General features: G+C 54.7%; 7 protein-coding genes across 7 annotated transcripts; 3 read left to right on the top strand and 4 right to left on the bottom strand.

Annotated features, from left to right (window-relative positions):
* Nucleotides 1-709: 709 nt before the first annotated feature.
* N656DRAFT_782277 (uncharacterized protein) lies at nt 710-3,669 on the top strand. Its single transcript, XM_064815732.1, has 5 exons — nt 710-1,736; nt 1,826-1,894; nt 1,947-2,132; nt 2,188-2,562; nt 2,619-3,669. Exons 1-5 carry the CDS (start codon nt 1,115-1,117, stop codon nt 3,374-3,376), a joined length of 2,010 nt encoding a protein of 669 aa, XP_064667430.1. The 5' UTR covers nt 710-1,114; the 3' UTR covers nt 3,377-3,669.
* Nucleotides 3,185-4,732, bottom strand: N656DRAFT_782274 (uncharacterized protein). The gene is made up of 5 exons (XM_064815731.1): nt 4,434-4,732; nt 4,239-4,342; nt 3,931-4,110; nt 3,787-3,848; nt 3,185-3,669 (listed from the first exon to the last, which is right to left on the bottom strand). Exons 1-5 carry the CDS (start codon nt 4,541-4,543, stop codon nt 3,583-3,585), a joined length of 543 nt encoding a protein of 180 aa, XP_064667429.1. The 5' UTR covers nt 4,544-4,732; the 3' UTR covers nt 3,185-3,582.
* Nucleotides 4,733-4,984: 252 nt separating this feature from the next.
* N656DRAFT_791404 (replication protein A, subunit RPA32) lies at nt 4,985-6,001 on the top strand (the record flags this gene model as incomplete). The annotated part of the gene is made up of 3 exons (XM_064816969.1): nt 4,985-4,988; nt 5,056-5,165; nt 5,243-6,001. 3 exons carry the CDS (start codon nt 4,985-4,987, stop codon nt 5,999-6,001), a joined length of 873 nt encoding a protein of 290 aa, XP_064667428.1.
* A 187-nt stretch (nt 6,002-6,188) lies between these two features.
* On the bottom strand, nt 6,189-7,648 carry N656DRAFT_305008 (uncharacterized protein). Its single transcript, XM_064809184.1, has 5 exons — nt 7,577-7,648; nt 7,384-7,511; nt 7,136-7,302; nt 6,813-7,065; nt 6,189-6,744 (listed from the first exon to the last, which is right to left on the bottom strand). The coding sequence occupies exons 2-5, from the start codon at nt 7,486-7,488 to the stop codon at nt 6,505-6,507; spliced, it is 765 nt and encodes a 254-aa protein (XP_064667427.1). The 5' UTR covers nt 7,489-7,511; nt 7,577-7,648; the 3' UTR covers nt 6,189-6,504.
* A 1,284-nt stretch (nt 7,649-8,932) lies between these two features.
* N656DRAFT_782269 (isopentenyl diphosphate isomerase) lies at nt 8,933-10,476 on the bottom strand. The gene is made up of 3 exons (XM_064815730.1): nt 10,140-10,476; nt 9,713-10,051; nt 8,933-9,650 (listed from the first exon to the last, which is right to left on the bottom strand). The coding sequence occupies exons 1-3, from the start codon at nt 10,330-10,332 to the stop codon at nt 9,415-9,417; spliced, it is 768 nt and encodes a 255-aa protein (XP_064667426.1). The 5' UTR covers nt 10,333-10,476; the 3' UTR covers nt 8,933-9,414.
* Nucleotides 10,477-10,834: 358 nt separating this feature from the next.
* Nucleotides 10,835-13,361, bottom strand: N656DRAFT_305095 (MATE efflux family protein). The gene is made up of 3 exons (XM_064809185.1): nt 11,483-13,361; nt 11,097-11,425; nt 10,835-11,040 (listed from the first exon to the last, which is right to left on the bottom strand). The coding sequence occupies exons 1-3, from the start codon at nt 13,067-13,069 to the stop codon at nt 10,953-10,955; spliced, it is 2,004 nt and encodes a 667-aa protein (XP_064667425.1). The 5' UTR covers nt 13,070-13,361; the 3' UTR covers nt 10,835-10,952.
* Nucleotides 13,362-13,979: 618 nt separating this feature from the next.
* N656DRAFT_736679 (uncharacterized protein) lies at nt 13,980-17,736 on the top strand (the record flags this gene model as incomplete). The annotated part of the gene is made up of 2 exons (XM_064812730.1): nt 13,980-14,136; nt 14,221-17,736. The coding sequence occupies 2 exons, from the start codon at nt 13,980-13,982 to the stop codon at nt 17,502-17,504; spliced, it is 3,441 nt and encodes a 1,146-aa protein (XP_064667424.1). The 3' UTR covers nt 17,505-17,736.
* Between the last annotated feature and the right edge of the window lie 565 nt (nt 17,737-18,301).

The following is an 18,301-nucleotide window of genomic DNA, read 5'->3' as shown; positions in this document are numbered from 1 at the left end:
CAAGTGCACAAGCAAGTGTTCACACAGTAGTAAAGACAACTGCTTGCATTGCTTACTGGAGAACCTTCAGGAGGTCCTCCAACGGAAGAGACTATCCATCTAATATACTAATGATTGTCTTTGAGGATCACTCCCTTCCCCGTGATCCTTCCTTGTGATGCTCACCAGGCTCACTGTGAGCCTTTCATTGTTGTTGGTGATTCCTTATACCTGGATTACTACGCCAAACGTGATCCTTTTCCTATTGGTTACTTAAACGATTGGTCATCACGGCTTCCCGCGCTGCGACGGCGCCTACGCCCAGCTGTCAGTACGGTCATTTCATGACACTATGCTTGCAATCTCTTTTAGACTCCTCCTAGCTTTAAATATTACAAAGGCCTAGCCCTCCTAGCGATTATTAGTATATTTGACTATCGTAGGCAACGAGAGGGCAGCTAGTAAGCAGGGCAGGTGTGTAGTCGTATTGTAGATGTTGTATATAGGTGCGTTGCATAGGCCGCTGACTAAGGGCAGCTGACTAAGGCTTTAAATATCATAGAATTGAACGTATTCGAAGAAAACCTTAGAAAACGCGTTTTTTGGGCCTATTCTACGGCTTCAAGATTGAACTGACTGTTGGGCTGGCTTACTAGCTTACTGACTATTGCGCGCGTGGAGGGCACCTTACTACCCCCTGGGACCTACTTTGTCCTGGCGTTTGCAGCCTACAGCGTTACCCCATCGGCAAGGGTCCTTAGCGCGCCCCTCAGCGCGTGCAACCTGCTAAACAGGGGGTTTCTGATTGATGGAGCTCTGGAGCATGGGCCTCGAGCCAACCTTGAGGACACTGTGTGGAACGTTATGCTTAGCCTTCGACCCCACCGAGTCCCGCACGAATTCCGACGACCGATCTAAACCCCACGATCGCGCTGTCGTGACGCGGACAATTCGAAACAGCACATGCCTAGCTTAGTAGCCGCGACCTCTACCCAATGACGGCCTATCAGCTTTCTCACAAGCGAGCTGCTGCTTGCGCAGTGTGAGATTGTCCTCGTGCGACGTTCCTTGAATCCTTGAGGAAAACCCACCAGGTGTCGTGTGCTTCTCGGACCAGATGCGGTTGAAGGGCAGCATGGCGTCCATGTTTCTCAGCAACGAGGAGCTGGGCAAGAAGGATGACGACCGCAAACCGACAAAGATCCCACCGATCCGGGCGCCATGGGGCCCTCCACAGCGCAAAACGCTGAAGCGGGTCGCCGTAGCTCTCGCGCTCGGCATGTTCGTCTATCTCTTCGTCGTCAATTTGCCGGGTGACGTCCCCATCCGGGACCGCCGCCATCCCATCTACCGGCCGGAACATGCAGGAGGCAAGCTAGCTCCCCCCGGACCCATGCCGAAATTGGAGCCTGATCGGACATCTCAAAAGCCGGTCCCTCCTCGTCCTCCTTCTCGTCCTGCCGAAGAGCCTGCGGCGCCCGCGACCTCTAGTTACGATGGACCCCTCGTATTCCCGAAACTTCGCGCCACACTGCAAGCCATCGGCGATACCATGGGGACCTATCCTTCCAACAAGAACGTGCTCTTTGCTGCGGCAACTCTCAAGAGTGCTGCTGCGCTGCTGCCGGTAGCCTGCCGCATGGGCGCCGAGCGGAGGAGCTACGTGCATTTTGCGCTGATGGGCGGGAGTGATATTGACCTGGCAGAACTTCGTGCCGTTAATGGGCTGGACGACTCTTGCCTCGTCATATTCCATGGTATGGTGCTGCCACCCATTGAAGGGTCTTTGTGCTCGAGGCAAGCTGTTTTTTCTTTATTTTCCTTTGCGCTGACCCTGTGATGGCAGATGCTCGACCGGACTTCGCGGCCATTTCTACCCCTTTGCGCCTACGAAGTAGCGTCGACCGTGCTCTGTGTGAGTCAAGTATCCTAGAGTGTGTATTCTCGGGGTACTGACAAACTCGCAGACCACATCCACAACTTCATGCACCCCCAAGCCACGCTTGTCGATGCTTCAGGACTAGAGGAAGACTATTTCATCCCAGGCATTAGAAAACAGGCGCAGGTTTCTGGCATTCCTGTGATTGAACTGCCCGAAGATGCCCATTCGCGGCTGGGTTGGATAACAAAGCTGGACTCGTCTTCGCTGGCCGGTAAGAAGACCTCCTTGTTGTAGGCCCGGGGTGTCTCTGCTAACGGCAATGACAGCATGGGATAAGATCAGCATTGACATATTGATACACGCACTTCCCGGTGCCTCGGGAGGTCTTATGCAGTTGCTGAAGGCACTTTCAGCCGCTGACTTCTCAGCCGGCTCCGTTCCCCATCTGACCATTGAGTTGCCCCACGACGTCGACCGCGCCACTGCGGAGTTTCTAAAGACATTTCAGTGGCCCCCACGTCGCTATCATAATCCTTCCAATTCTCGGCATCTCACCCTCAGACACCGGATATCACGCGGCAGAGCCACAGAGGATGAAAGCTCAGTCAGGTTTCTGGAGTCCTTCTGGCCAACCAACCCATCGTACTCTCATGTACTGGTTCTGTCACCCCAGGCCCAGTTGTCACACCTATTCTTCCACTGTATGTGGTATATGTTGATGGCATCATATCCCGGTGCGCTGACAACAGCTGGTTAGACCTCAAATACGCCGCTTTGGAGTATCTGTATTCCAGTTCTGCGCGACTGCAGGAGTGGGACTCAAGACTGCTCGGTATAAGTCTCGATCTGCCTTCGACTCTCTTGGACGCTGCGACTCCGTTCAAAGCCCCATCAAGCGAAGAATTAGCGGAATCATCAGCCGCCAATACTGACGCAACAACCCCTTTTCTCTGGCAGGCCCCTAACAGCAACGCTGCGCTCTTCACGGGGCAGAAATGGGTCGAGCTGCACGCCCTAGTTTCCCGCCTGCTCGAGTTCGAGCACCGCACGAAACCTCTGTCAACCTTTTTCACCGAAAAGCTCGTTAGCAAGAGGTATCCCTCCTGGCTCGAACACGCCCTGAAGCTCTGCCGAGCGCGCGGATACTGGACGCTCTACCCGAGCGAAGCCATAGCAAGGAATCTCGCCACAGTCCACAACGAGCTCTTCAGGCCGCCCGAAGAATACGAGGGGGAGCTGGAGTTGGATGCGCCCGAGGGCCGCCGCGAGCCGGCGCTCTCCCCGGGCGCATTTCTCGACAGCCTACCGGGCGGCGGCACGTTGCCCCCGTTCAACCGGATGCCGCTTTTGCTTTGGGATGGAAGGTCAAGCGACCTCCACGATCTGGACAATGTCGCTGCCGGGTACGCGAGTGCATTCAGAAGTGCGGTGGGGGGATGCGAAGCGCTGAGGCCCGAGGACCTCGTGCCGAAGACAACTATGGCGGATTTGTTCTGCTTGAAAGATGAATTATGAAGGATTAGGTTACCAGTTGTGGGATGCTGTATGGTATGGTTTTCTTGTCGGGTCGGCCGCGTCGTATCGCCCTGTGTTCTACTGGTTTTCTTGTACGATATGTCCATATTCACGGAAGCAGCTCAGGACTAGGGGATCTGGATTTCCCAGGTGTACTGTACATATCTAGTACGTTGAAGCGAAAATATCATGGACGGGATGCCGAATCATACATCGGCATTCTCGTTCAGTTTGTTGATAACCAAGAGCGTCACACACGACCCAACAATACACAGCGCTATCGCTGCCATGACCTGCACAAATGGAGACGTCAGTCAGCCGACGTTCAAGTCGGTCAATACCTCAACCGCTCCAAGCAACTCGGTGATAGCAAGGGGAATCAAATCATCAGAGCGTGGGACCCAACTCACGGCTTGCGTCCTCCACCCGCTCTGCACAATCGCTGCTCGGCGGCTATACTGGTTGATGGTTCCTAAAAATACGAACTCAAGTCAGTCACTAATGGACAAAACGGAGATACTACTAGAGTAACTGGTAACTAGGTAAGGGATTACTGGTGTAGTTAGCCACCCCTACACCCAAACAGCACACCGAGAGCGCCCAGAAGATAGCCCCGAGCGGCTTGGCCATGCGCAACTCAATGTCGGAGGCCGTCTTGCGCAGGTGGAAAGAGAGCACAATGGCTACCGCGACGATGGACATGTAGATGGAGAGGCGCAGGTAGGAGAGGAAGGCTGCCCCTTGTTAGCTATGATGACTAGGTCGATGGCTAGCTACCTGGGTTTTTTGTTGGTAGATTGCTAAGGATCGGGAGTAGAGGAAAGTCGCAGATAATTCTAGGAAGTGGTAGGAGTGGTCGTACTTCGTTCGTTGGTGCAGTGGTCCCGGCAGTCGCTCTGTTCATTGTCCAACAGCAGCGGGCCGAATAGGGGTGGGAGGCAGAACGCATTGGTGAGGAGTCCACGGCTATAAAGGGGGAATGAGTGAGTTGAAGAAGTTAGATGTGAGTCTACTCAGCTACTCGGACTGGTATACAGGAAGGGAAGACTTAGCGTACTCTCTCATCTCGGCAACATCAACTGGCTGGCGGAGGGGAGTTAGTGGTGCGCAGCATGACGTTGTCCCGTCTTCTGCGTCTATCTCGGGTTCTGGGGGTGGAGGTGGCATTTTTGGGAGCTTGAACTTGAACGTTTGGTAACTTTGGTTACGAGATAGAGATATGGTGTTGGAAGGACTGAAAGGAACAGGGTGCGTATTTCACGGCTGATGATGGTTGTCAGAATATCACGGTGCGTCTATTGAGAAAGCTGTATGATACCGGTATTTCCTTCGCAGTGCTCTCGTTCAGGCTTCAGGTCACGGTTGAGTTGAGCTGCATGGCACAGCTCCACATTGCAGCAACGGCAGTTACACTACGCCCCACTAACCAGGATCCCTAGGGTTGATCTTGAGTCCTTTGACCCCGCTACAAAAAGTGGTTGCAGCTGAGCACGCGTCGCTACGCGTCTCCCCATTTCCATCTCACACCCCGCAGACCGTCTCGTCCTTGCAGCCAGCCAGAACTCACACCAAACAAAACACAACATTATACCTATATCGACAGCCAGCATGGGTATGTAACACGCAGCTTGATATTACCTTGCGTTTCAAGTCTCATTTCTAACAATCATCCATTGCAGCATCGTACGGTGGCTACACACGAACAGGCTATGGCGCCCAAGGCGGCGAAGAGGGTGGTGGCTTCATGGGCGGATCACAACAACAAGGCAGCCAGGGCGGCGCGACAAAGGTACGGAAGAATAAACCATTAACACTCATAACCATGGCTCTATTCACTAACCTCCCCGATTCGTCTTCCCCCAACAGAGCCACGCGGACGACTCCCTCCGGCCAGTAACCATCAAACAGCTCGTCGACTGCAAGGAAGCATACCCAGGAGCAGACCTAGCTATCGACGGCCTGCCGGTGACACAGGTGACACTCGTGGGGCAGGTGCGGAGCGTCAACCCGCAGACGACCAACGTGACATACCGGATCGACGACGGGACGGGCGTCATCGACGTAAAGAAATGGGTCGACGCCGAGAAGGCCGACGACCCGGACCACACGGACCCGCGCTTCGCCCCGGACACGTACGTGCGCGTCTGGGGCCGTCTCACCTCCTTCAACGGCCGCAAGCACGTCGGCGCCCACTGCATCCGCGCCGTCACGGATTTCAACGAGGTCAACTACCACATGCTTGAGGCTACGTATGTCCACCTGTGTTTGACCAAGGGCGGGCCGCCTGGGCAACAGCAAGGCGGAGGCGGCAATGCTGCGGGAGGGGATGCCATGTTTGTCGACCAGGCTGGGTATGGTGGCGGCGGCACCGGCGCTGGTGGCAATGCGGGAGGGTTCGGCTCGGGTTCCATGGCCGCCGTGGCGGCATGCTCGAAAAACGCCAAGAACGTGTTCAACTTTATGGCGAATTCGCCTGGCGGCAACGAGGGCTTGCATATTAACTTTATTGCGAGCGGCATGGGCATGTCGATTAGGGACGTGCTGAGCGCTGTGGATGAGCTGATGGGGCAAGGCGCGTTGTACAACACGGTGGACGACGAAACATTTGCCATCCTGGACTACTGATCCGGGTTGGTTGTGGCTTGCTTGCTGGGATGGGACGCTGTTGGGATAGACGTTGAGGGCAAGGAGAGGCGGATCTGACGACACTATACCATGGCGCCGGTTGTGTGCCGCATTTTATTGCTTGTTACCTCTTATGGGTTTGGTCGTGTTAAGGATACGGGTTACAGTGGGAAAAAGGACGGCCTTTCCAGTGTGCCACAAATTATGACAGTGCATGACTGACAGAAATGTCTGAGTACAGCAAAGTTGCTAGCTAGCGGCACTATGTGCTTGATAAACATCACCCCTAAAGATTAGCCCGGAAGCCGCGGATACGGCCATGAAAGAGAAGGACAGGGCACTCGAGCTGCCAGAAATAGACCTCCGCATGTTGAATGCAGCAACGAGCCCACACGTCACGTCGAGTTGATCGACCGAACCAGAGAAGCAAGCAAAAACCAAAAGCATAAAGCAAAAGAGTCACTCAATCTCAAAAAGCGCCTGGTCTTGGGCCACCCGATCTCTCAGGCTATCATGTTCTTGCCACCGGCAAGTTTCTTCACCATTTGGCTCGACGTCGGGACAGCATAAACAAGCTTGCGACCGGGCACTCGGGGCTCACGAACCATGATTGACAGTCGAACCGGGGCGGGTCCGCGCTCGAGGAAGACATCCCGCTTGACCTCGAAGCCAAACTTCGCATAGTAGGCATTGTTAGCTTGCGAGCTCGACTCGAGGTACACGGGCCGGCCCTCAGCATCGGCCTGTTTGTCGAGGCGCCTTCGTCAGCAACTTGCCTTTCAGGAACAGGGGATAGGAAACCAAAACTCACCCGCTCCAGCATGTGCTGCAGCAGCCTGGCAGCATAGCCGCGGCCCTGCGAGTTGGGCTTGGTTCCCAGATAGACCAGGTACCAGGAGTCATTGTCCCGCTCTCCGAGGACCGCGGCCTTGGTGTCGTGCAGCAGAGGCAGGATCTCCTGGAAGTAGCGCTTCTTCCCCTCGGGTGAGAGCTGGAAGTAGAGTCTCCACATACCGCTCCGGAGCAGAGTCCACCATCCGTCCAGGCTTTTGCCGGGCGGTATCCTGAAAGGGGTCCGGATTGGTAAGCTTCACGTTTCAACACTTTGGAATCACTCTACAGTTATTTACGCACCAAAGTGCCACGCTGTCACACTCTGGACCGACGGCCGTCACGAGGCCGCTCATGCAGTGGGCGGCCACCGTGTAGGTCAGGATGTCGACATGCAGCTTCCACTTGTCCTCGGCCGAGGTGGTGTTATTATCACCGTTACCGTGCATGTCGCCGGAGTCAACGAGGTACTGGGCGTAATCATCAGCAGCAAAGGCGTGTGCCAGGGTCAGCGCCGCCTCCCTACAATCTGACATGCCGACGACACGCACAGTTTCTTTCCACTTGGGCGGCACCAGCGACGGTTTCTTGAGCGACACGACTGTCACAGTACTACTACTCGCGGTACTGCTTCTGCTTACGGACGACGACGCCATGCTGGGCCAATCAATCTCCCCTACTGAACGAGGTCAGGGTCACAGGGGCGTTCACGTATACATATCGGGGGGGACGGGCTCGACGCACTTTATGTACTTGTACTTGATATATTCTGTATACTATCACCCGTATGGACCCTCGAAAGTTGTGTTCTCGAGACGGGCATGAACCTGGACGGATGACGCAGACAGTTGAGCGAGGTTCGGAGGTCAGCAGACATCAATATTGCCTTGCGTGGTTGGTTCCTTTGGCGACTAGGTTGTGATGTTGTGGGAGGAATCAGGGTCGACAGTTACTCGACACAAGAGTTGTCTGGTCACACAACACCGTCGACGAGGTTGTGCCTGGGAGGGTGGTAGGCAGCTAGCAGACTCAGTCGGGGCCCTGTTGGTGTTGAGGAGGATGGTTTTGTAAGCGGGTGCGGGTGCCGATTGAACAGCAGCAGCAGCAGCAGCAGGCAAATGTGCCCTTGGAGAGAGACAACCCCCTGAGTGGGGGTGACTGCTTGAGCGGTGAGGCGACAGGTAGTACCGGTGTATCCAATCTGAGGCGTGGGCTGCTGTCTGGAAGACAAAGGAAGGCGGGAAGAAGGGAGAGGGCTGCGAGGAATAAGTAGACCACATCGGGCCTAACAATTTCCGTAGGCATGTTAGACTGGAAGAGACCGGTGTATGCACTGTATGTACAGTACATAACGGGGCCTGAGTGGGATGGGAATCATGGAACGGAATCCAAGCACGCCCATTCGGTCCAGAGAGCGAGCACGAAAGCCACGATCTCGCCTCACACACACAACCCCCAACCAGCCTTGGGCACAGACAGACAGACAAGGCCCATGCCCATGCCCATGCCAATGTCTCGGTCAGCGATTTGGCTGACAGGGGGTGCTATGAGAGACCGCAGGCTCAGGACGACGGCCTCGATTGGCCGGCAACCTTCAGTCTCGGACCACTGCAGATAAAAGTGGGTAGGGTAGAAGGAAAGCGACGGCATTCGGCGCCGGGGTCCGCCGTAGTGGGGGTTGCCCAGCCCCGTTCCGGGATTCCGCCAACCGGGCCAGCGCCAACCGCGCATCCAATGTGCAACCTCCCTTTGTACACCCCGCTCTGAATGTAGGGTAGAGAACGTGTAGCTGCAAGAAACAAGGTTCTTTCCCAATCACACGTGTCCAATTGAGATGACTGTTGTCATACCCGACAACAAGCCAGATCCATTCACGGAGTGCGCCCCGGGCACATGGGGGGAATATGCAAGGCGATCAGGTGACGCCGCCACTGCGAGATACATGTAGTGTATCTCAGGCTTGCTGGCGTGAAAGAGATGGTGCGTCATCTACACTAATAAAGAAACTCGGGGCGTAGTGTGTGTGAGAGATGATAAGCGTGCTAAGCGCGGCTCGGATCATATTTCTCAATCTTTCCTTTTGAGAGCCTGATAGATCGCCCTGCTAGAATGTTGTTATTAGTTCCTATCCCTTGTGCGCATTCGTCTGCTGCTGTGTGATTCGGAAGTCCGACACTGCAGTGAAAACGGCAATCTGGGCCCAAAGCGTTCCGCTCAGTAAATGCCACAACTCTTTACATACCATGACATCACGCTGCTTGCTGACATCTCTGGCGGTAGCCTGTCGGAGTTGTAAGAGATATTGCGTCTTTTGATCAACTCCCCGCTCTATACTGAGGATGTGCCTAACCATTAACTCTCCAAACCCCGGTGTATGCAGGCTGCTATAACAGGAAGCAATGGGCTCTGCGCCGCGGCTTACCTCTCGACGAGACTGAATATGTGGATATCATCGGAGCCCAAAGACAAACCAAAAATAAACGGAAATAAGAAATAGAGGGAAAATTAGACCCGTCTAGGTCAACACCTCGAATTGCGTTTCATAATGCCAATGGCTATGTTGAATCAACCACGCGAAGGCCTCAGAGCATGCGTCGGATGTGCTGCTCGTTCTCGTACTTTTCGAGGCCCGAATCGAGGTGCTCCCACCACTCAAACAGCATTGACTCGCAGATGAGCTTGAACCAGGGTGTATACTTCAGGCTTGGGTCCTTGAACAGCTTCTTCAGGCCTTCGGCAGAGACATATTGAGTGGCCTGGACCTCGTTCTCGTTGGGCTTGAGATCGACATTGGCCTTGATGAAGAGGATGTAATCGACTGAGGACATAGCACATTAGCAGTCAGGAGCGCAAAACCGGCCAGCTGTGTCTGCTACTCACTCTCATGCTCGCCCCATTTGCCGTCGCTCGGGGCCTTGTAGTGGATGCGAGTCAAGAAATGGAACTTTTCCAGCGGCACCTGCTCCTTCTTGATCCCAAGCTCATGGTCCAGCTTTCGCTGCGCGGCATGCTTGACGCCGAGGATGGCATCGGGGAGGTTTGACCCGGTCTCGTTGGACACGTGCAGGGGATGCGAGCAGCACGTGTTTGTCCACATGTCTGGGAAGGTGATCTTTTCCGACGCACGCTGCTGCAGGAGCAACTCGTTCTTGTCGTTGAACAGGAAGACCGAAAAGGCGCGGTGGAGGAGACCCTTGTTGATATTGGTCATGAGGTGGCCTGTCGTTATGGTGTTCCCCACGGTCAGCGCGAAAGGCAATCGTTTGGGAAGCGTCCCCTAAAAAAGCTGGGCACGGGCACAACTTACAGAGCTTCTTGCTGGCGGTACCGATTGGCATGTCATTCTCATCCGTCACGATGCACACCTCGTCCATCAAGCGGATTTGCTCCGCATCGTGGCCCTCGAGCGCCTCCCCGCTAGTGTCGATATCGGGGAAGAGGCGGAGAATGTTCTCGGCCGTAATCGCTGTAGTGCGCGTCTCCGTTATAGTGGCAGACATGGTGCTGATGCTGTTTCCGCAAATCTCTTGGGGGCTGTGACGGAGAAAAGCTCGACAAAGCGGGTGAGTGAGGCAGACCCCTTCTTGAGGATATGGGGAGGGAGGGGCAACAAAGATTCGGTGGATTTTATGTTTTGTTTGCCCCTAGCTCCTTTGCCGAGCCCGAGCCTGTTCTAGGTACTATTTCCGATACGGGTAGCGGCCGAAGCACGGACTTTCCCGGGGATGGTGGGGCGCGGTTGCCAGACTGTCGGGGACTTCTTGGAGCCACTTCGGGAACCGCGGGGAAGGAGCAATCACCATTCAGCAGTGGGTTGCAGTTGTCGATTTCGACAGGGCAAAGAGGAACAAAAACATGCACACTGCATGTCAGATCATCTTTAGCATGACGAGCAATCTGGATACACATGGAGATTGGAGCGCAACACGCTGAATTTGGTGTTCTGAAACCCTGAACCGTGCCTCAGAAAAGCATCGCAGTCTAACTACGGCCTATCCGTACCCGACCTTTCTCGCGATATCCATATCGTATATGCACTTTTTCCGAACAGACATGCTCAACCCAAGCAACTGTGTTTCATCCCGTCGAAAACCGGAAGGGCCCCGTCCAATCTATCCGGTTATCCTGAAGCATTCCTGTGCTCGGCTTCTTCGGCTGCTTGGTGCCAGTCAAATCGCCACATGAACCAGTACTCGACAAGTCCCACACTGCAGTGCTGTTAACGAACGCTGCCATCTAGGAAGCAAGCAAAGAGGAGACTCACAGTGACAGCCCGACCGTAACGCCAACCCACAGGCCAGTCAGCCCCCATCCTAGACCGAATCCAAGGCCAAACGATATGGGCAATGCGACTAGGTAGTAGCAGACAAGGTTGGCATACCCTCCAAACTCCTGTCGCCCGATACCGCGCAGCAGCCCATGCGACACGGCCGCCATGCCGTCAAAAAGCTGCATGACAGCGCAGACCGGGAGCACCTGCGCTACAAGATCGATGACCTCCCTATCGTGGGTGAACAGCAGTGGTATGTGATACCGAAAGACGGCCAGCACCGTCACATTAAACAGACCCACGATTATACCGCCCGCGACGGTCTGCTTTCGCCATCAGCTTGATTGCTTCTCGGATGATACGACAAGTGACAGACTCACCACTTTGGCCGATGTTTTGGCGGCATCGACTAGCCTAGCCCCGATGAGGTTGGCCACTCGTGTCGAGCCAGCGATGGACATGGGGAACGGGATTTGGAAGGTGGTAGACGTGACCGTCACCAGGACGCTCTGCGCCGCCAATGTCATGACCCCTAGTCTCCCCGATGCCAGCGTGAGTATCTCAAAGGCAAACCACTCTGCCACCACCATGATCATGCCGGGCAACGCGAGCGCGATCATAGGGCCCCAGTTGCTCAATGCGGCTTTCCTGAAACCGCCCCAAGCCTGAGAGCCATCCACCTTCCAGACGTAAAGAAACAGAAGCAAGGGTAGCATATTTTGCGTGACTGCGACCGCCAGCGGCGCCCCCTGGAATCCCCAGCCAAACTTCCACACAAACAGCCAGTTCATCAAGATGTTGGCGGGCGCAGCCACCAACAGCACATAGGTAGTTGCATGGAATAGGCCCTGCGCTTGAACAAACCTCTTCCCCCCTTCAAAGGCGGCATACGCAGGCGCGCCCAGGAGGATGATGCGCAGATACGTCGCCGCAAGCGCGGCGCTGTCCCTTTCGATCATGAGAGCCACCAGGATCCGCTCAGCATTGAGCCATACCACGGCCACGGGGATCAGCAGCAACATTAAAAAGTATGTCATCCTCTGCAGCTGTAGCCCTACCAGATGCTTGTGTCCGGAGCCAAACGCCTGCGCACATAGTGTATCTAGCGCAGTCGCCAACCCCTGGACGGGGGCGTAGAAGGTTATGTTGGCTGTCATGGTAGCCAGCGTGACGGCCCCGAGCTGGAGCGTGCCCAGCTTGCCGACGGCAAAGATGGAGGTCACATTGAGCGAATACTGGAGCAAAAAGGTGACAATCAGCGAGCGCGAGTAGATGGCAATGGTCTTTGCTTCGCGCTGCCACGTCGTGCGGATCTGGCCCGCGGCCACAGCAGCCTCCCACTGCTCGTTGAGATGCTCGCGCACCCCATCCCCCAGCAGCGGCGCCGTCTCGTCCGGGACGACCACGATCGGGGGTGGAGCACCAGCCCCGGGAGTCTCCTCATCGCCGCTCGGCAGCCGCACCTTGGTGCTGAACAGCCACCTGTACAGCGCCGCGGCCCGGCCGGCAAGGCCCTTTTCCGGCGGGCGGTGCTTGTGCTTGGGCGGGAGGATGTGGTTGTCTCGGAGCAGAGACCGCTCCGCGTCCCGGCTCCGCACCCGCTCGGATCGCGTGAGCACGGGTATCTCGTCAAGCAACCCGCCCGGCCCGGCGAGCGCCGGCCGGGTGGCGCCAAACGCTATGCCGCTCGGCCGACGATACAGCGTTGGGCCCGGCGTGACGTCGTCTTCATCGTCCTCGCCATCGTCGGCTTCCTCCAGAGCCTCGGAGTCCTGAAGCGCATCGTCGTCCTCTTCTTCGTCCGGGCAAGCGGCCAGGTCTCGCGCTAGCATCTCCTGTGCCAGCGGCGAGGCTGAGCGAAAGGAGGCGGCGAGGGCTGATTGGATGTCATGATTGCTGCTGGGATTGGCGGCCGATGATTTTTTCTTCTTTGTCGAGATTGGCTGGCTCAGCAGGCTGGATGCCATGTTTGGCTTCGCAGCCACGCTGAGGTGGAATTAAAAAGTGCGTCTATGTATTGTGAGAGAGTCTGACCGGCTCCAAGTGTCTGGTTCGCTGGATGACACCGCTCTTCAGTCCGCGCCAACAACGAAAACTGGGTATGATGTCGGTCCTCAGAAGCTAAAATGGATCTGATCAGGACCAATTGATAGCAATATTACGTATTATTGGTGCTCATTTGAAATGATAAAAGTGACAGTTGGGGTTGAAGAGGGAATGCCAGAATTCAGCAAAACAGCGAAACCTCTATTGGATGTATGACTCTGCATACAAGACTCAAGTCACAAGGGTCCAGGTTGATTTGAGATTGGAAGGCTAGGCTAAAATCTGAAATGTACAATACCGGTACTCGTAAATTTACGTCATCCAATGTTACTTCGCAGTTCAGGATCTAGAACACTGACTGCATCGGTAACTTCTTCTTGTCGTTTGTCGTTTGAGTCATTGCTTGATATAGGTATACAGGGCAAAGGTTTAACCAAAGCCAAGGTTTGGTTCGAGAAGGTGCTTAGGTATTTCAGATTTGTGAGAATATAGGCTTAGTTTCTGAGTTACTCCATAGAGCAAGGTGTGCATAGAGGACAGGTAGAAGTAGGCAAATCGTCCCTCAGCTTCTTACAAGTTGCTTTACAATCGCTTGGTCGGTGCAAGATGCATCCAGTTGAGTCCCCGAGTGTTTACTTTGTAATTACATAGTGGAATTACGGTAATGATATCGCCGATAGCGGGGTTCAGATGACTTATCGCCCTGCCAAGCTGCGATAAGAAAGGCGGTAAAACGCTGCAAAATGGGCGAATTTCCCAATTCTCGGTACCTCCCTGATTCCCGACTCAAAGCAGGTTGCGAGAGTTCAGCAGCAAATTGGGCAGCGCGCAATGGGGAAGCGGTTTTCTCGTGGCCCGGATGGGCTTGGTGCGCCGCGGAAAAAGCAAAAGGTGGTCCATGAAGCGCCAACATCTGAGGAGGTGCACGCAAGCAGACAACTGCAGCAGCTGCTGGCCCCTACCCAAGACCCGGCCCGGGCGCGCCATGGTGTGTGTCTCCCGCGTTCAGACGTCCGTCATTTTATTCTCCAATATGCGTGGTATGAGTGGTTAACCTGAAAAACAAACACAGGATTGCAATCATTCAAGCTCTTTCTAGACGAATTGCTCAGCTCAGACCCCCCCAACGGAGACCGGATCCAAATCCTGAAGGGCTATCTGCAGTCGGCAAAGCCCGCCGACAGCGACGGTGACGAAAACCTTGTCTACCTCCCCGACATTATGCAGACATGGAGCTACGCGGGTCAAACCAACAACGACAACCTCATGTCCGCAGTCCCGGTTGTGCTCGCCCTACTCCTGAAGCTACTGTCGCAATCCCTCGACACGGTTCCCTACGGCCTGGGCATCTGCAGGACCCTGCTGCAGAAACGGCAGCTGGAATTGGTTGCCCGGAATCTCTCCGCTGACAAGGGCAAGGCCTTCATCATTTCTCCCACCCTGCGCATGTTGAAGGAGGCCGTGAGCTTTGATGGAGGCGCCATTGCAAGGCCATTGTTCCGAGCCAGGGGGTTCACTCTTAAATCCTTGGCACGGAATATAGGCATTGTCCACATAGGAGATGAGGCCGAGGATACCAAACGCCCTTCTGCTCGCACCAATGCTATTCTCTTCTTCCTTGCTGCTATCAAGTTTCTCCAGCCCGAGGCAAAGAAAGAGCTGCTTTCTCAGAGGGACATTGTTGCCGCTCTTACACGGGATGTCAAGCAAGATCCCCCATATCTGCTCAGGGAGCTTCTTAGCGGATTGCGTAACCACGTTTTACTGGACGAAAAAGTGCCACGGGAGGCCAAGGCGAGCTTGCTGACTACATCGACGCTCGTTCGGCTCTCGGCTCTCTACCAATATCGCTCAGATGCTCCCGCTGACGATGAGCAGTCTATTGCCGACATTGCCCACGAATTTCTGATGACGGCGTGCACAAATCCCGCTTGTGGTGTCCTAAGACAGGACTCTGGGTTCTACCCACGGGGAACCGATCCGAATGCTCCCGTGCCGACCGTTGAGCTGGAAGACTTGGGGCTGGAATCGATCGTCTGGATGAACAGTTTCAAAGCAGAGGTCCCCGTTCGAAATTATACCCTGGCCAACTTCCTGCCAAATCTTCGTCCGTGGTCCAGCGTCAAGCAGAGTGAACTTATCACATCCGTTTTTAGGGTTGCCCCTGAGCTGGTCGCCCACTATTTTCTCAGCAACAAGTCCTTCACTTTTGAACCAAAGCTGTCAGCGACATGGATAGGCTATGCCGCGTTTCTGTTCAATACAGTCACGCTGCCCATTCCAGACCATTTCTGTCGTGCATCCAGCTTTGCCGAGCTCCCCCCACCGACGTCGATCGTTATCGACAATATCCTACCGCCTCCCCTAAACCAGAAGGCACTAGCCCGGAGCCTGGCGCAGAAGTCCAGCATGATTTCATTTTTTGCTACGCGGATTCTGGTAGTGGCAATAGAGAAGCTTGACGCTGCGATCAAAATGCACCAAGACCCTTCCCACTCCTATAAGACTGTTTGGGCAGAGGCTGCGCGCAGGCTGGTCGATGAATTTTGCCAGCGGAGCCCTGGCGTCCAGGACATGATCAACGCGTACCGGGCAATACCAGAGGGCGACGTTCTGCATCGCGAGGCAGCAAGCAGGCTTTTGCGCCTGTGCTACGAAGTCTTACCCCAGGTTGCCCTCATGGCCAAATTTGATGTCTCGCCACTCCTAGAGACCTCTCTCGGCCGTTTGTCAAAGCAAGAGGTGGGGGATCCACGAGACGTTGCGCTTAGCTTAAAGGAGCTGGAGAATTTGCTTGCAATTGCTGGGTGTTCCCCTGGCATGCGTTGGTTTGCCGCATCGGAGGGCTTGTCGCTCTCTCCTTTCACAATGCTACTTAAGGTCTGCGTTGAGGCTCCCTACGGAGTCGTACTGGGTACAATACGGGAGGTGCTCAACTTCGTGGCTGTAGAGCAACAATTAGTACCCGCCCATGACGGTCACCCTGGCCTGGTCGTTCTCCTCGAAGCGTTACAAACACTACGGCAGACACATCCTGATTCAGCCGATCATGTCTGGGCGTTCTTAGATAACTGCTTAACGCGGTGCGCAAACGCGCCTCTCAAATACGTGGAGAAGATGCAGGAGATGAGACAAGAGGTTACGGAAACTGCCAGTCAGGACGTTTCTGAAAGTGTTGTCGTCAGTGCTGTTACCATTGCTATGCTGGAGCAATTACCGTTCCTTGCAACAAAGCCGGAGGGACAGGCGGTGCTGAGGGCTCTTGGCATCTTCCTGCCCAAATACCTGGGTTTCTCGGCAACGGCACGAGAGAGCCGGCCACTTCTAGGCTTCGTTTTCTCCAAGATGGCTGTACACCTTGTCGACAACAAGGGCAAACTAGCCAAGCGGGGGATTCCCGACGGGTTGCAGTTCACATACCATCCCTGGCCGCCAGCTGAAGAGCCTCGACCTAGGGCAATCAGGGATTTAGCAACTGAACCTGAAGGGGGGATGAGAGCGGAGGTATTCATGGATGCGGAAGCCTTGAAGGGCATGCTTTCCCTGCCTGACGGCTTGGAAGCGGACCATTCGGCATTGATGAGGTGGTCTTCGAAAACGGCAGATGAGCTCGTTGACGAAGGCTACGTTACATCCCTCGTCGCGTTGCTTGTCTCAGAGCATACCAGCATAAGGAAGGAAGCACTGGTCAACATTCTCAAAGCCGCTACCAAGATAAAACAATCCGAATACGAAGAGAAAGAGCAAGTGTGGCTGCTACTTTCAGAGCTCGGTGAGACAGCCAGAGACAAGATACACGACGGGCCGCTGCCTAGCCCAATCGTGGCGTTTGCTTGCCACGCGCTCAAGGTCTTGCGCGACCCCCTCTCAAGCCTTTACCCCAAGGTAAATGCCTTTCTCTTACACGGACCGTTCTGGAGTCTGGACAGGCTACCGCTCGTGGACGAGATTCTGTCGGAGGACCCCGTGGTTGGCGATGCATACTACACGCAAATCAGCTGGCTCCTGTCATATCTCATCGACGGGCTGCGGACGCCGGGCGACCTTGAGTTGTTCCACAAGAAGCGTGCAAAGGGTCCTCTCTTTGAGCGCATCCTTACTCTAGCGGCCAATCCGTACATGAGGCTGCCGCTGAGGACACAGCTGCTGAGAATGCTGTATCGTGCTACAAGCATTGACGGGGGCAGCACCACGCTGACGACCAGATTCGGGATCGTGAACTGGCTCGAGGCAAGAGAGGCTGCGTGTACGGATGCCGGTGAGAAGGCAGTATACAGAGAGCTCCGGAGGAGGATATGGGAGACGAGTGACCAGGATAGGGTCAGGGGTTGGAGTAAAGGGGGAATTGAGGGGTGACGGTGTTATAACTGGGCGCTGGCTGGGTTATGTCTGGATTTTGTCCTGCCCAAAGAGCGGGTGCCAGGAGCGGGTGCCAGGAGCGGGAGCTAGCAGAACTGGAGTGCATCAAATGTTAGACCCCGTTGTTCGTTGGCCTGCAAGTCTGATACATAAAGAGGTGCTTTGGCGCGATACTGGGCTTGACCTGGCTAAGGAACCTGGCAGAAGGGATACCTTAGATACCCAATGGAATCATAACATGAAATAAAGATCCTCTTGTAGCTGTTTCAGGCCAGGCCGACGGCCCATTTACACCAGTTCAGTTGCCCATTGTCGAGCAGTACAGCCTGGCCTAGACTGATTGAGTCAGTACATTAGAGTCTGAAGGAGGGGAACGACCAAGCTACGGTACGGAGTACTGCATATTGGTAAAGGAGTGGGACCTGGTTCTTAACTCATGGCTGGAATTCTCAGCATCTGGGCTGTGACTCAACGCGATTGTTGAAGAACAGAGTTCATTATGGCCGATATATAACTTATAAGGTCGCAAGAAGCGCTGGGGAGCGTGATTGGTATACGTCTTCGTCATAGCGTCTGAATGCAGAAGTTCATTCCTAAATTCCTGTATAATGACTGCTTTCATATGTATACCTCTTAGAACTGTAATACATAGAGGTACGGATATTGTATGTATGCACATGATGGCGCTTACATGGTACTCGTCAGGAGCTACATAATCGCATCTGACCCACTACTTCGTAGAGGGTTAGGACGGTTGATTCGCGAAAAACGGTTGATTCGCGAAAATACACCAC

Source organism: Canariomyces notabilis, assembly GCF_033297395.1.
Source record: "Canariomyces notabilis strain CBS 508.74 unplaced genomic scaffold N656scaffold_22, whole genome shotgun sequence".
In the NCBI taxonomy this organism is placed as follows: Eukaryota; Fungi; Ascomycota; class Sordariomycetes; order Sordariales; family Chaetomiaceae; genus Canariomyces; species Canariomyces notabilis.
The sequence above is the reverse complement of the archived record's forward strand: the minus strand, read 5'-3'. Positions and strand labels throughout refer to the sequence as shown.

Coding starts and splice junctions, on each gene's coding strand:
- N656DRAFT_305008 (XM_064809184.1), bottom strand. CDS start 7,488: ATGGCGTCGTCGTCCGTAAGCAGAAGCAGTACCGCGAGTAGTAGTACT. Junction 7,303..7,383: donor CGCCCAAGTGGAAAGAAACT/GTGCGTGTCGTC, acceptor GATTACGCCCAG/TACCTCGTTGACTCCGGCGA. Junction 6,745..6,812: donor TGCAGCACATGCTGGAGCGG/GTGAGTTTTGGT, acceptor CTCGACAAACAG/GCCGATGCTGAGGGCCGGCC.
- N656DRAFT_782274 (XM_064815731.1), bottom strand. CDS start 4,543: ATGCCACCTCCACCCCCAGAACCCGAGATAGACGCAGAAGACGGGACA. Junction 4,111..4,238: donor CCACTGCACCAACGAACGAA/GTACGACCACTC, acceptor AACAAGGGGCAG/CCTTCCTCTCCTACCTGCGC. Junction 3,670..3,786: donor GCGGGTGGAGGACGCAAGCC/GTGAGTTGGGTC, acceptor CCATTTGTGCAG/GTCATGGCAGCGATAGCGCT.
- N656DRAFT_782269 (XM_064815730.1), bottom strand. CDS start 10,332: ATGTCTGCCACTATAACGGAGACGCGCACTACAGCGATTACGGCCGAG. Junction 10,052..10,139: donor TACCGCCAGCAAGAAGCTCT/GTAAGTTGTGCC, acceptor CCATAACGACAG/GCCACCTCATGACCAATATC. Junction 9,651..9,712: donor CAAATGGGGCGAGCATGAGA/GTGAGTAGCAGA, acceptor CTATGTCCTCAG/TCGATTACATCCTCTTCATC.
- N656DRAFT_305095 (XM_064809185.1), bottom strand. CDS start 13,069: ATGGCATCCAGCCTGCTGAGCCAGCCAATCTCGACAAAGAAGAAAAAA. Junction 11,426..11,482: donor CCAAAACATCGGCCAAAGTG/GTGAGTCTGTCA, acceptor TGGCGAAAGCAG/ACCGTCGCGGGCGGTATAAT. Junction 11,041..11,096: donor GTTACGGTCGGGCTGTCACT/GTGAGTCTCCTC, acceptor ACAGCACTGCAG/TGTGGGACTTGTCGAGTACT.
- N656DRAFT_782277 (XM_064815732.1), top strand. CDS start 1,115: ATGGCGTCCATGTTTCTCAGCAACGAGGAGCTGGGCAAGAAGGATGAC. Junction 1,895..1,946: donor TAGCGTCGACCGTGCTCTGT/GTGAGTCAAGTA, acceptor ACAAACTCGCAG/ACCACATCCACAACTTCATG. Junction 2,133..2,187: donor GGACTCGTCTTCGCTGGCCG/GTAAGAAGACCT, acceptor CGGCAATGACAG/CATGGGATAAGATCAGCATT.